This window comes from Dendropsophus ebraccatus, chromosome 3, assembly GCF_027789765.1.
Source record: "Dendropsophus ebraccatus isolate aDenEbr1 chromosome 3, aDenEbr1.pat, whole genome shotgun sequence".
NCBI classification, from domain to species: domain Eukaryota; kingdom Metazoa; phylum Chordata; class Amphibia; order Anura; family Hylidae; genus Dendropsophus; species Dendropsophus ebraccatus.
In genome coordinates this window covers 120,540,247-120,556,586 of record NC_091456.1, presented here as the reverse complement: position 1 = coordinate 120,556,586, position 16,340 = coordinate 120,540,247, and the positions used below count along the sequence as shown (strand labels likewise).

General features: G+C 48.2%; 1 protein-coding gene across 1 annotated transcript in view; it reads right to left on the bottom strand.

The window, feature by feature from the left end:
• The window catches only part of CACTIN (cactin, spliceosome C complex subunit), an 83,496-nt gene that overhangs the window by 32,774 nt on the left and 34,382 nt on the right, over window positions 1-16,340 (bottom strand). Inside the window, exons 4-5 of the mRNA XM_069964541.1 lie at window positions 9,446-9,591; window positions 8,963-9,125 (exon numbers count right to left, since the gene is read on the bottom strand). Of these exons, the coding sequence (XP_069820642.1) occupies window positions 8,963-9,125; window positions 9,446-9,591 (309 nt within the window). The remainder of the gene's footprint in view (window positions 1-8,962; window positions 9,126-9,445; window positions 9,592-16,340) is intronic.

Sequence of the window (16,340 nt, the reverse complement as noted above, 5' to 3'; positions counted from 1 at the left end):
TGACTTTTTGTCAGGGCTTTGCCTTATACGCCGGAAAATGTTAACCCAACTGCCGCTAAACAACAAAAACAAAAAAACAAACCAAAAAACAGTTAACTCACCTGGGGCCCGTTCCTGCTGCAGGCAGTGTGAAGTACCCTGCCTGCATCGGAGATCCCCGAAGCTTTCCCGAGCAGCCAAGCATCTCATTGGAGACACTCAGCTGCCGGGAGAGCTTCGGGAGAATGACCCAGGCTTCGGGTACTTCCGGAGCCTCTGTCATTCTCCCTAAGCTCTCTCGGCAGCAGAGCTTCTCCGATTAAACGCTTGGCTGCTCGGGAAAACTTTGGGGATCTCCGGGGCAGGCAGCATACATCACACTGCCTGCAGCAGGAACAGGAATGGGCCCCAGGTGAGTTGACAGTTCTTTTGTTTTGTTTTTTTATAATAGTCACCCCATACAGTGGGGATGCTGCCATTTTTGAGCTCCCTCACCGTATGGGGTGACCATACCCGGCGTGTAAGACGACCCCCGACTTCTAAGAAGATTTTTCAAGTTAAAGGGTCATCTTATACGCCGGAAAATACGGTACTGCGACTAATACGCAGACAGACAAAACAAATCAATTCTACACAATGGACAAATACTGGTTACAAGACAGTGGTATAAAAGTATAAGGAACATTTAACTTAATTGTACAATTAACTATATACAACTAAAGGCTAGAAATAAGATACCAAAGTGACTTACAAGGGCCCTGCAAAGCCGCAGGTGTACAAATATACACAATTATACGAAAGACAAGTTCTAAGCATACCACGATACAAAAGACACTATACCACTACATTATTTTATAATTTTATTGTTTTATTCCATTTCGGTTTTTAATATATAAGTATATATGTGTCAATTACTGTATTAAATATCTATTAACCCCTTCGTGTTGCAGCTAGTTTGGGCCTTAATGACCAGGCTAATTTTTCAAAATCTGACCTGTCTCACTTTATGCTCTTATAGCTCAGTGATGCTTTAACGTATGCTAGCGATTCTGAGATTGTTTTTTCGTGACATATGGCACTTTATGTTAGTGGCAAAATTTGGTCACTATTTTGTGTGTTTTTTGTGAAAAACATCAAAATATCATGAAAAATTAAAAAAATTTGCATTTTATGAACTTTGAAATTCTCTGCTTCTAAAAAAAGAAAGTCGTAGCACATAAATTAGTTACTAAGTCACATTACCAATATGTCTTCTTTATTCTGGCATAATTTGGTAAACATATTTTACTTTTTTAGGGTGTTATGGGGCTTAGAAATGTATCAGCAAATTATCACATTTTCGTGAAACTGATTTTTTTAGGGACCAGTTCTTTTTTTAAATGGATTTAGAAGTCTGGTATCCTGAAAACCCCCATAAGTGACCCTATTTTGGAAACTACACACCTTAAGGGTACAAACCCACACACCGTATACACAGCAGATACACAACAAATACGCAGCAGATCTGCAGCAGATTTGTTGGTACAGATTTGATGCTGTGTTCAGTTATTTAGATCTAATCTGCTGCGTATTTGCTGCGTGTTTGCTGCGTATTTGCTGCATATCGCAGCAGTAAATACGCTGCTTATACGGTGTGTGGGTTTATACCCTAAAGAATTAATCTAGGGGTATAATGAGCATTTTAACCCTACAGGGGCTGGAGGAAAGTATTCACAATTAGGCAGTAAAAAAATTGAAAATTTTAATTTTCCAATAATATATACATTTAGATTAAAGTTTCTCATTTTCAAAAGGAATATGAGACAAAAAGCACCCCAAAATTTGTAATGCAGGTTCTCTTGAGTACAACGGTACCCAATATGTGGGCGTAAACCACTGTATGGGCACACAGCAGGGCTCAGAAGGAAGGGAGCGCCAATTAGCTTTTCCAATGCAAATTTTGCTGAAGAAGTTTCTGAGCGCCAGGTGCGTTTGCAGTGCCCCTGTAGTGTCAGCAGAGAGAAAACCCCCCATAAGTCACCCCATTTTGGAAAGTACACCCCTCAAAGAATTCATCTTGGTGTGTGGTGACCATTTTGACCCCACAGGTATTACAGGAAAGTATTCAAAAGAAGACAGTAAAAATGAAAAACTCGAATTCTTCCACGAAATATGTTCGTTTAGTTTGAAATTTCTCAATTTCACGAGGAACAAGAGGAAAAAAGTACCCCAAAATTTGTAACGCAGGTTCTCCTGAGTACAATGGTACCCCATATGTGGGCATAAACCACTGCATGGGCACACAGCAGGGCTCAGAAGGGAAGGAACGCCAATTAGCTTTTTCAATGCAGATTTTGCTGCAGAAGTTTCTGAGCGCCAGGTGTGTTTGCAGAGCCCCTGTAGTGCCAGCAGAGTAAAATCTCGCCATAAGTCACTCCATTTTGGAAAGTGCACCCCTCAAAGTATTCATCTTGGTGTGTGGTGACCATTTTGACCCCACAGGTATTAGAGGAAAGTATTCAAAAGTAGACAGTAAAAATGAAAAACTCGATTTTTTCCAATAATATGTTCCTTTAGTTTGAAATTTCTCAATTTCTCGAGGAACAGGAGAGAAATGTCACCCCAATATATGTAAAGCAGGTTCTCCTGAGTAGAACGGTACCCCATATGTGGGCATAAACCACTGCATGGGCACACAGCCGGGCTCAGAAGGGAAAGAGCGCCAATTAGCATTTTCAGTGCAGAATTTTCTGAAGAAGTTTCTGAGCGCCAGGTGCGTTTGCAGAGCCCCTGTACTGTCAGCAGAATAGATTCCCCCCAAAAGTCACCCCATTTTGGAAAGTGCACCCCTCAAAGAATTCATCTTGGGGTGTGGTGACCATTTTTACCCCACAGGTATTAGTGGAAAGTATTCAAAATTGGCCAGTAAAAATGAAAAACTCGAATTTTTCCAATAATATGTTGGTTTAGTTTGAAATTTCTCAATTTGACGAGGAACAGGAGAGAAAACGTACCCCAAAATCTGTAACGCAGGTTCTCCTGAGTACAACGGTACCCCATATGTGGGCATAAACCACTGTATGGGCACACAGCAGGGCTCAGAAGGGAAGGAGCGCCAATTTACAGGAGCAAAACCGCAGCTAGTAATGGTTATTAGAATAGCGCAGTTACTAAAATAGAATAAAAAAAATTAGATTACAGGTAATGTGGGGTGGTTACGGACAGTCTGGGGTGGTTATGGGCAACCTGAGGTGGTTACAGGTAATCTGGGGTGGTTACGGACAACATGGGGTGGTCACGGGCAACCTGCTGTGGTTACGGCAACCTGGGGTGGTTACGGGCAACGTGGGGTGGTTACGGGCAACGTGGGGTGGTTACGGGCAACGTGGGGTGGTTACGGGCAACGTGGGGTGGTTACGGGCAACGTGGGGTGGTTACGGGCAACGTAAGGTGGTTATGGGCAACGTGTGGTGGTCACGGGCAACCTGCGGTGGTTACGGCAACGTGGGCTGGTTACGGGCAACGTGGGCTGGTTACGGGCAACGTGGGCTGGTTACGGGCAACGTGGGCTGGTTACGGGCAACGTGGGCTGGTTACGGGCAACGTGGGCTGGTTACGGGCAACGTGGGCTGGTTACGGGCAACGTGGGCTGGTTACGGGCAACGTGGGCTGGTTACGGGCAACGTGGGCTGGTTACGGGCAATCTGCTGTGCTTACAGACAATCTGGGATGGTTACAGGAAACGTGGGGTGGTTACGGGCAACCTGCAGTGCTTACAGACAATCTGGGGTGGATACGGGCAACATGGGTGGTTACGGGCAACCTGCAGTGCTTACAGACAATCTGGGGTGGTTACGGGCAACGTGGGGTGGTTTCGGGCAACCTGCAGTGCTTACTGACAATCCGGGGTGGTTACGGGCAACGTGGGGTGGTTACGGGCAATGTGGGGTGGTTACGGATAAACTGAAGTTCTTATAGGCAATCTGGGGTGGATACCGGTTATCTGGCATGGGCACCGCAATCTGGAGGGGGTCATTGGCAATTTGGGGTGGTCAGAGGCGCCGTGCGGTGGTCAGAGGCGACGTGGCGTGGTCAGAGGCGACGTGGCGTGGTCAGAAGCGACGTGGCGTGGTCAGAGGCGACGTGGCGTGGTCAGAGGCGACGTGGCGTGGTCAGAGGCATCGTGGCGTGGTCAGAGGCATCGTGGCGTGGTCAGAGGCATCGTGGCGTGGTCAGAGGCATCGTGGCGTGGTCAGAGGCATCGTGGCGTGGTCAGAGGCATCGTGGCGTGGTCAGAGGCATCGTGGCGTGGTCAGAGGCATCGTGGCGTGGTCAGAGGCATCGTGGCGTGGTCAGAGGCATCGTGGCGTGGTCAGAGGCATCGTGGCGTGGTCAGAGGCATCGTTACGGGCAACGTGCGGTGGTTACGGGTAATCTGGGGAGGGGTTAGGGGTAATTTGGGAGTAAACTGCAATTATTACTATAATAAAAAGTGTGTGTTTTATTTTTTTGTATGTTTGTCACTTTTTGTACTTTACATATTCATTTTCACTGTATTACTATGATTACTGTGATATTTTCTATCTCAGTAATCATAGTTCAGTGACAGAGACCAAATTGGTCTCTGTCACTTAAAATTTTCAGAGTTGGCTGGTTGTGAAGCGCATGCGCACTTCACAACCAGCCAGGACGTCGAGGAGGAAGGAGCTCCGTGGGTCCGGTGAGTATATGGGGAACGGGGGGTGACTGGGGGACGGGGGTGACAGGGGGGGGTGGGGGGCGACTTGGGGGGTGGGGGGACATCACTTTTTATCCCCTGTCACCAATCATTCATGGTGACAGGGGATAAAAAGTGCCTGGATGCACATGGCACAAGCGATCAGCGGTATATAGTATATACCGCTGATCGCTTGTACCGGGACCCAACAGGGGGGTCCCCGATGACTGCCCCATGCTCTCCGCTACCTCCGGTGGCGGAGAGCATGGGGCTTTCATTCATTTTAACTTTTACATCGCTGTGAACCGACATTAGTCGGTTCACAGCGATGTCGGCGGCCATCTTGGAAATGATGGCCGCCGGGGGAGGGGGGTTAGTGATCGCCCTACTAGGGGGGGCTGATCTGAGGTCTGGGGGACACTTATTTCATCTCCCCCCTCCGTAGATTCACGGCGGGGGGAGATGAAAGGCGGCGGCAGCCGGGGGGATGGGGTGGGGGCCGTCCCGGCCCCGCAGCCTTATTCTCTGCCATCGCCGTAAAAAGCTGATGGCAGCAGAATAAGGACCATTAGTGACCGCCGTAGAAAGCCGTATCGGCGGTCACTAAGGGGTTAACTACACATGTGAATAGGGCTGGGCGATATGGGCCAAAATCAATATCGCGATTAATCGCACATGTAGCCGCGGTAACGATAACTGAACGATAATTATGACACGCCCCTTTTTGCAAACCACACCCACTTGCTATGAAAAACTGTCAATATCAAAAAAGTAAAAAAACTCACTGAGCATGACTATACAGGGGTGGCGGACAGGGGTGTATAACTATACAGGGGTGGCGGACAGGGGTGTATAACTATACAGGGGGCGGATAGGGGTGTATGACTATACGGGGGGGGGGGGGGGGGGGAAGGGGTGTATGACTATAACAGGGCGGGGGGTGGACAGGGGTGTATGACTATACAGGAGGGATAGGGGTATATGACTATACAGGGGGGATAGGGGTGTATGACTATACATTGGGGGGGGGGGATGGGGGTGTATGACTATACAGTGGGGGTAGGGGTGTATGACTATACAGGGGGGACCGACAGGTGTGTATGACTATACAGGGGGGATAGGGGTGTATGACTATACAGGCGGGGTGGGCGGACAGGGGTGTATGACTATACAGGCGGGGTGGGCGGACAGGGGTGTATGACTATACAGGCGGGGTGGGCGGACAGGGGTGTATGACTATACAGGGGGGACGGACAGGGGTGTATGACTATACAGGGGGGGGACAGGGGTGTATCACTATACAGGGGGGACGGACAGGGGTGTATGACTATACAGGGGGGGGACAGAGGTGTATGACTATACAGGGGGGGGGACAGGGGTGTATGACTATACAGGGGGGGGGACAGGGGTGTATGACTATACAGGGGGGGGGACAGGGGTGTATGACTATACAGGGGGGGCGGAGAGGGGTGTATGACTATACAGGGGGGGCGGAGAGGGGTGTATGACTATACAGGGGGGGCGGAGAGGGGTGTATGACTATACAGGGGGGGGGGGCAGGGGTGTATGACTATACAGGGGGGGGCGGAGAGGGGTGTATGACTATACAGGGGGGGGGGACAGGGGTGTATGACTATACAGGGGGGGGGACAGGGGTGTATGACTATACAGCGGGGGGGGGGACAGGGGTGTATGACTATACAGAGGGGGGACAGGGGTGTATGACTATACAGAGGGGGGACAGGGGTGTATGACTATACAGGGGGGGGACAGGGGTGTATGACTATACAGGGGGGGGGGACAGGGGTGTATGACTATACAGAGGGGGGACAGGGGTGTATGACTATACAGGGGGGGGACAGGGGTGTATGACTATACAGGGGGGGGCGGAGAGGGGTGTATGACTATACCGGGGGGGGACAGGGGTGTATGACTATACAGGCGGGGCGGAGAGGGGTGTATGACTATACAGGGGGGGGACAGGGGTGTATGACTATACAGGGGGGGACAGGGGTGTATGACTATACAGCGGGGGGGGGGACAGGGGTGTATGACTATACAGAGGGGGGACAGGGGTGTATGACTATACAGAGGGGGGACAGGGGTGTATGACTATACAGGGGGGGGACAGGGGTGTATGACTATACAGGGGGGGGGGACAGGGGTGTATGACTATACAGGGGGGGCGGAGAGGGGTGTATGACTATACAGGGGGGGGACAGGGGTGTATGACTATACAGGCGGGGCGGAGAGGGGTGTATGACTATACAGGGGGGGGACAGGGGTGTATGACTATACAGGGGGGGACAGGGGTGTATGACTATACAGCGGGTGGGGGGGGGACAGGGGTGTATGACTATACAGAGGGGGGACAGGGGTGTATGACTATACAGAGGGGGGACAGGGGTGTATGACTATACAGGGGGGGGGACAGGGGTGTATGACTATACAGGGGGGGGGGACAGGGGTGTATGACTATACAGGGGGGGGCGGAGAGGGGTGTATGACTATACAGGGGGGGGACAGGGGTGTATGACTATACAGGGGGGGCGGAGAGGGGTGTATGACTATACAGGGGGGGACAGGGGTGTATGACTATACAGGGGGGGACAGGGGTGTATGACTATACAGCGGGGGGGGGGGGGGCAGGGGTGTATGACTATACAGAGGGGGGACAGGGGTGTATCACTATACAGGGGGGGGACAGGGGTTTATGACTATACAGGGGGGGGGGACAGGGGTGTATGACTATATGGGGGGGGGGGACAGGGGTGTATGACTATACAGGGGGGGGGGACAGGGGTGTATGACTATACAGGGGGGGGACAGGGGTGTATGACTATACAGGGGGGGGGGGGACAGGGGTGTATGACTATACAGGGGGGGGGGGACAGGGGTGTATGACTATACAGGGGGGGGCGGAGAGGGGTGTATGACTATACAGGGGGGGGACAGGGGTGTATGACTATACAGGGGGGGCGGAGAGGGGTGTATGACTATACAGGGGGGGGGGGACAGGGGTGTATGACTATACAGGGGGGGCGGAGAGGGGTGTATGACTATACAGGGGGGGCGGAGAGGGGTGTATGACTATACAGGGGGGGGCGGAGAGGGGTGTATGACTATACAGGGGGGGGCAGACAGGGGTATATGACTATACAAGGCGGCGGATAGGGGTGTTTTACTATACAGGGAAATGTAGTTCCCTTAGTAACAGTACAGGGCTGTAGCATAGGAGGAATGAATGGGCTGCAGCAGGATGTCTCCTATAACTTATCCTGCCTGCTGCAGCCCATTCATTCCTCCTATGCTACACTCCTGTACTGTTACTTAGGGAAGTACAGGACAGCCGCCCCCAAATGCTGCTCCTCCAGCTCTGACACGCCGGCGTCCCTGCACACACAGGAAACATGGGCAGTGTTCGCCGGCCGGGTGTGTGGGGGAGGAGCCTCGGAGGGGAGAGGTGGGGGGCCTCGGACAGGACGGGACCAGTGGGGGGCATCGGACGGGACTGGACCGCTGGGGGTGGGGTGGTATCGGACAGGTGAGGAGCCTCAGACGGGACCGGACGGGTAAGGAGGGCGGGCGCTTGGACGGGACTTGCGGGGGGCGGGGCCTTCTTACACTGCTGCTCCTCCACCACCTCCCGCTCTGATATTAGCGCCCCTGCACATAATGTACAGCGCTAATGCCAGGCGGCGTGCGTGTGTGCGGGGGGCGCTCTCACAGGATGGGCGCAGTGAGGGGGCACTCTAACAGGGAGATAGAAAAGCAAAAATACCGCAGATACCGTCCTGGCTAAGTTGAGGTCGGTTAACCGACGCCAGTGACGGTATCGGTATTTTTGCGGTATACCGCCCAGCCCTACATGTGAATATTTACTGCTGTATATACACACATGAAGGGAGTTTGCTAGAGGGCCTATAACCATTAGTGCCAAACGCCAGCCTCTCTGACCGGACTTATCACTGGAGGGTTGAGACTTACATCTAACCTAATACATATATTGAAGGTTTCTCCGTGAGTGATGGCTTAGCTTTAATACTGAGGGCATATAGGTAGGGAGGGCACCACTAAATACATGGTTAGGGTGCTAAAGTGCAAAACATGTAACAGAGGCAGTATAGTCTGTTCAGAGATACTGGCGCGCGGACAGAGGGTGATGCTGAGAGGCAGATGTCAGTTAGCAACTGCTTGAGAGCGCCTGGTGAGATGCCATAACAGTTATTCTTCCAATTCTTTATTATATAAATTAGCCAGACTTTACTGGGATGGAACACAACATACCTGGATGTCTTCTAGCAAATCCTCAAGATCGGAGACAGTGAGTCCGGTCAAAAACGTGTAAGGCTCATGCATTTCAACAGCCAAATCATCGTCTTCAGCGCTGATGTACTTTGCAAGCAAATCTATAGGTTTTGCTCGGCCATCTCGAATACGTATTTTAGATCTGTTTTAAATAGGGGGAGGAAAAAAAAAGAAGTCTAAAAGTGTAATCATATAGAATAACATAACAAAAACAGAAAAAGAAGCTGGAGCGATGGACCATATTATCACATGTCTACCTTTTATTTATGCCACTTCACTATTGCACTTGTTGTTGGTAGTGTACCTAGTTGCTAGAACCTCCTCTTCTGGCCACTGTCCCCATATTACTAATTTTTCTTTATACAGCATTCTAATGTGAGCCCCCCCCCCCCCACTTAGGGATCTTTGATTACTATAACTTTGGTTTATATTTTATTTTATTAACCTTTATTTAGTACCCACCTCAGTTTTGCTTGTTGAAGATGAAAGTTGTCTTCTTGTTCCTCCCAGGTCTTAAAGTGTTCTGCCTCCTTTTCCCGTTGTAGCATCTCCAGTTCCTGCTCTCGCATGGCTTTCTCTCTCTCTCTTTCCAAACGTAGTTGCTTTACCTGTAAAAGTAAATTATTCACCAAATAGGCCAAAAAGGAAAAACGTAATTTCAACTTCTAAAGGGGTATATTCACATGAAGTGAGGGAAGTTCTCAGCCCAAAAAAAAATCCATAACATCCTAGCCCCACTCCGATTGGGCCAGGGAAAAAGGGGAAAAATGCTGTGCGCAGTTCAATGCTGAAGCTCTCAAAGTTACCACTCATGTATAAGACATTTTGACAATGTATTTTTTCAAAGCCAATTATTAATTAGCTGCAGGTCTCCAGCCAAAACGGCAGTTGGAAGCCTTAGCAACCAATAGGATTACTACTTTCATTTTCACAGGGAGCTGTGGTTGCTAGGGCGGCTGCCTCACAACATCCACAGAAATAACTGTAGACCCCCTACTCCATCTATACAGTACATGTATACAGGAAACTACAGGTATACAGGGTCCCCTACTCAATCTATACAGTACATGTATTAAGGGCAGTATTACCAGCTGCTGCTGCCCTAAGCACTAAACCTGAGGACGCCCCATCCTCACTTACCAATTAGCATCAGGATAGATAGGTAGGTAATAGCTCCAAAAGGTCACATTTAACACCGCCATACCAGACCTGACCAATACCAACACACTGTGACTGGATAACACTGCCATACCAGACCTGACCAATACCGCCACACTGTGACTGGATAACACCGCCATACCAGACCTGACCAATACCACCACAATGTCACTGGATAACACCGCCACACCAGACCTGACCAATACTACCATACCCCACTTCGAAAAGACACTAGACTTTCTGGCACGTCTGAACAGGAGGTGGAAGACTAGAAAAATAATTAAAAAGTTGTTTCCTTCCCCCTGCTCCCTGGTGCTGCCCCCATGCAAGGTGCTGCCCTAGGCAGATCACAAGTGCCTAACGGTAAATACGACCCTGCAGGTATACAGGACACTACAGGTATACAGGACCCCAAAATTATACACTACAGGTGCACGGGACCTCCACCAACTATATACTACAGGTATACAGGACCTCCACCAAGCGCTCCAAGGGGTAGATAGGGGAGAAAGTGATAGCATGGAGGTACAGGAGGAAGAGGCAGCTAGTTGGGTAACAGTTAGAAAATGGGGTAGAGGGAAGAGTGTGAGGGAGGCCAGTCCTGATCTGGCACACGCCAACAAGTTTGCCAAATTGGCGGATGAGGGGGATGTTGATTCAGGGGTGGCATTGCTGCAGCAGGACACTGCCTCTGAAAGCCAGGGGGGGTGTCTGCTCCAGTAAGGTGGGAAACAGGAGTTCAGGGCAGGCCAGGCAGGTACTGGTATTGGGGGACTCAATTATTAGGGGGACCGACAGGGCAATCTGTCACAAAGCTCGGGATCGTCGAACGGTGTGTTGCCTTCCTGGCGCTTGAGTTCGTCACATCGCGGATCGGGCTGACAGATTACTGGGAGGGGCTGGCGATGACCCAGCAGTCATGGTGCACATTGGCACCAATGATAAAGTTAGAGGTAGGTGGCGGGTCCTTAAAAACGATTTCAGGGACTTAGGCAGGAAGCTTAAAACTAGGACCTCCAAGGTGATATTCTCCGAAATATTACCTGTACCACTAGCCACACCTGAGAGACAGCGGGAGATTAGGGAGGTAAATAAGTGGCTCAAGAGCTGGCGTAGGATAGAGGGGTTTGGGTTCATGGAGAACTGGGCCGACTTTTCGGTCGGTTACAGGCTCTACAGTAGGGACAGGCTGCATCTCAATGGGGAGGGTGCAGCCGTGCTGGGGGAGAAGATGGCTAAGAGGTTGGAGGAGTGTTTAAACTAGGGACCGGGGGAAGGCAACTACAATATAGTAAGTGAAGACAGAGTAGATGGAGAGCTGGGCCTAGATTATGGAACTGGGGGTGGAGCAGCGGGAGGGGTTAGAACAGTCACAAGTGACAAGAGGAAAGGGAATATGGACAAACATATTAAATGTATGTATACTAATGCTCGAACCTCACTAATAAAGCTGAGGAATTAAAACTCATAATGGTTGAAGAGAAATATGATATAGTGGGGATAAGCGAGACCTGGCTGGATGAGAGTTATGACTGGGCTGTTAATATCCAGGGTTATAGTTATTCAGAAATTACCGTAAAAATAAGAAAGGGGGAGGGGTCTGTCTATGTTAAATCATGCCTTAAGCCCATTCTGCGGGAGGATATAAGTGATGATAATGTGGAATCTCTTTGGGTAGAAATAAGGGGAGGGACGAAGAATAATAAAATTCTTATAGGAGTGAGTTATAAACCTCCAAGTATAGTGGAAGAGTCAGAAAATCTTATAAGACAAATAGATGCGGCAGCGAAGCAGGGGGAAGTCATTATTATGGGGGACTTTAACTACCCGAATATAAACTGCAAAGCAGAAACCTGCAGCTCCAAGAAGGGAAGCGGGTTTTTGGAAATAGTAAAAGATAATTACCTTTCCCAACTAGTACAGGAACCAACAAGAGGGGGGGCACTCCTGGACCTAATCTTAACCAATAGGCCAGACAGAATATCAAAAATAGAGGTGGGGGGGGGGGATGGGGTCACCTAGGTAATAGTGACCATAACATATTAAGTTTTCAATTATCCTTCAATAAAATGATTAGTAGAGGGGCTACAAAAACATTAAATTTCACGAAGGCTAATTTCCAAAAACTAAGAGAGGACCTTGGGAACATAGACTGGGACAATGCCTTCAGAAATAAAAGTACACTAGAGAAATGGGACATATTTAAGAGCATCCTGGGTAAATCGTGTGATCGACACATACCATATGGGAATAAAAGTAGTAGAAATAAGAGAAATCCAATGTGGGTAACTTCAGCTGTAAGGGGTGCAATAAATGATAAGAAACAAGCATTCAGACTACTAAAACAAGAAGGTAGTGGGGAAGCATTGAGCAACTATAGACAGAAGAATAGAATGTGTAAAAAGCAAATAAAAGCAAAACTAACAACAGAAAGAAGGATAGCCACAGAAAGTTAAACGAATCCCAAAATGTTCTTCACCTATATAAACAACAAAAGACTTAAAACCGAAAATGTTGGTCCCCTCAAAAATAATCTGGGTGTAATGGTGGAGGGGGAAGAGGAAAAGGCCAGTCTATTAAATAAATTTTTCTCTACTGTATTCACAGAGGAGAATCCCATAACAGACGACATGGCAAGGGATAATATAAATCCTCCCATAAATCTCACCTGCCTAACACAACAAGAAGTGGGGAGACGCCTTAAAAACATTAAAATCCATAAGTCACCGGGCCCAGAAGGTATCCATCCTACAGTTTAGCAAGAATTAAATACTATGTTAGACAGACCGTTATTCCTAATATTTAAAGATTCTATTACGACAGGGATTGTTCCACAGGACTGGCGCATAGCTAATGTGGTACCAATATTCAAGAAGGGGTCAAAGAGTGATTCTGGAAACTACAGGCCCGTAAGTCTAACATCTATAGTAGGTAAAGTATTTGAGGGGTTTGTAAGAGATCCTATACTGGTGTATCTTAATGAAAATAATCTTATGACGCAGCACCAGCAGGGATTTATAAGGGATCGGTCCTGTCAGACTAATCTGATCAGCTTCTATGAAGAGGTAAATTATAGATTGGACCTGGGGGAGGCTGCAGATGTTGTATATCTGGACTTTTCAAAGGCATTTGATACTGTGCCGCATGAAAGGTTGGTCTACAAAATGAGGATGCTGGGACTCGGGGAAAACGTATGCAAATGGGTAAGTAACTGGTTGTGTGATAGAAAACAGCGGGTGGTCATTGATGGAACATATTCAGATTGGGTTTTAGTTACTAGTGGGGTACCCCATCTAAGTGTTCCCCAAACCAATCCTTCCCCTGACCCTTAACTTGTATCCCCCCTGACTCGCATTGTGTAATTATATCTTTATCCTGCTTAACCAAACCCTGGTCCCTTAAAAAAGTGAGATTCTTAGTGTCTAATAGAAACGCTAATTGAGCACTCAAGTAGTATAATTTAAAATCTGGTAAGTTCAGTCCACCTTCCTTTATCGTGGGACAGAAATGGGAGTATTTTAATATGGCTCTCTTTCTCCCCCAGATTAACCCATTAAGAACAAACTCCAAGCCTCGAAACCATTGGTCTTTAATCCAGACCGGAGAGGCCGACAAATAGAAGTTAATCTGAGGGAGCACCATCATCTTTATTAAGGCAATTCTAGACGACATAGAGATAGGGATTTTCCCCATATCTTAGCTTTACCTTTAATCTTATCTAAGGCCTTCTTCAAGTTGCATTCTATAAACCTATGGGGGTCCACTGTAATAGCAATCCCTAGATAATCTAGTTCCTGTTCTGGCCTAAGAATTTTAAGTCCCTCTATAGGTGTGCTCAGTTTCCCATCCAATGGGAGAACTGATGACTTGGTCCAATTTATCTCCAAACCCATAGGTCCACCGATATTACGAAACCCCTCCACAATAATTGGTATACTTTCCCTGGGGTTGGAGACAAAGAGAAGCAAGTCATCAGCATACAGGAGTATTTTCTCATCTTTACCTCTAACCCCAAAGCCTTGAAATTTACAACACTTACGCAACCATTCTGCCAGGGGCTCTATATACAAGCAAAATAGAGTGGGGGAGAGACCTCTATTGTACCTCTATTAATTTTGAAGGAGGGGGTCAGAACCCCATTGACACTGACTTTTGCCTGCAAGTTTTTATACATTAATTGTATCATGCGGACCAAGCCCTCACCAACACCAAAAACCCCCAAGGCCTTCCACAGATACAACCATTCAACACGATCGAAGGCCTTGGTAGCATCAAGTGCGACCAAAGCTCCATCGCTTCCTTCCGCAATCTGCATATTAAGAAAGGTTCTCTTGATGTTGGTGAAGACCGTGCGCCCCGGCCTAAAGCCACTCTGATCATCTGAGATCACATCCTCCAAGACAGAATTTAACCTTCTAGTTACTAATTTAGAGAAAATTTTGTAGTCTGTGTTAAGCAGTGAGATGGGGCGATATGCCTCCACCTCAACTGCATGTTTCCCCTTCTTTTTAATAAGAGTGATGACCGCCTCCTCCATTGAGCCCGGTAACTCCCCCTGTTCACAGGATTCATTAAGAACCCTCAACAAAAATGGTAAAAGTACCCTAGAGAATCGGCGGAAGAGTTCATATGGGAAACCATCTGGGCCTGGCGCCGAGTTCCCCTTAATTGATGCCAGGGTTTCTTCTAATTCTGTTAAAGTAATAGGCTGTTCCAAGTAACACATCTTTTCCTCTGATACCCTAGGCAACTGTATATGTGCAAATAAATCATTGTCTAAGCCGGCAAGGTTAGGATTGGAGGATGCGTATAGACCTGAGAAGAAATCCACGAACCTGTCCCTTATCTGGGTTGGATCAGTTATCAAAGAACCGTCAAGGCCCCGTATGGTTTTAATTTCAGTTATTTCAATCTGATTCCGTATCAGATTAGCGACGAACCTCCCAGGTCTATTGCCTTCCCTATGACGTTTCTTATCAGAGAATAGCATTTTATTATGAGACTTTACCGTCATATAATTAGCGTACTCTTCTTGTGCTGTTTTTAATTTGTCTAAGTACTCCTCCCCCAAGTTAGAAGAATACTCCTCCCGTGCTTTACCAATATTCTCTACAAGGACCGTTTCTTTAGCCACATAGCTCTTTTTTTTTCTTACATATTTCCTTAACATATATCCCCCTCAAATATGATTTCAGTGCATCCCACACGGTTTGAATTTTGGCCGAGCCCACATTGTGCTCCAAAAACATCTCAATTTCTTTCATAATAAATTCTTCATTGTCTAATAAGAGAAGCCAATGTGGGTTCAGCCTAAACTGACGAGTAGAGGCCCGTACCAGGCCCACCCCTCGTGTCTCCCAAATCAGAGGCGTATCATCTCATATGGATTTAGGCGCATAACTTATGTGACTAATCTCTCTTAACCCATCTTGGTTGCACAATAAAAGATCAATGCGCGAAGCAGCCTTGTGGGATGCACTAAAACAAGAGAAAATATCGATCGATGGATCATACCATCCACGCATCATACCATCCCCCTTCCTCCGCAAACCTTTTCAGGGCATATTCACACGGGCTGGCTCGCAGCGAGATTCTCGCTGCGAGCCCGGCAGGTCCTGGCAGCTCCCATACATTACATACTTGCTGCGGTCTAAACGACCGCAGCGAGTATGTAATTCTGCCGCCCTTAACCCCTTCTGCTCCCCCGCTGTGTATATACTTTACCTGTCCTCGCTGCACGGGTCCGGCGTCCTGCTCTCCCGCCCGGCCAATCAGTGTGTTGCCCAGCCGCAGCCACTGATTGGCCGAGCGGGAGAGCAGGACGCCGGACCCGTGCAGCGAGGACAGGTAAAGTATATACACAGCGGGGGAGCAGAAGGGGTTAAGGGCGGTATAATTACATACTCGCTGCGGTCGTTTAGACCGCAGCAAGTATGTAGTGTATGGGAACTGCCAGGACCTGCCGGGCTTGCAGCGAGAATCTCGCTGCAAGCCCGCCCGTGTGAATATACCCTCAAAGGAGAATTAACAGTCGTTTGCCTACAGCTCAAGGACTGTCTGTCCCTAGGCTCCATCACACAATTGAAGTCCCCGCATATAAAGTCAATAAGTTAATATAGTCCTTATCCTTGATAAAATTCCATAACTCCAAAAGTAGGTTCACGGAGAAAGGGGGAGGAAGATAGACAAGATTGTGCTT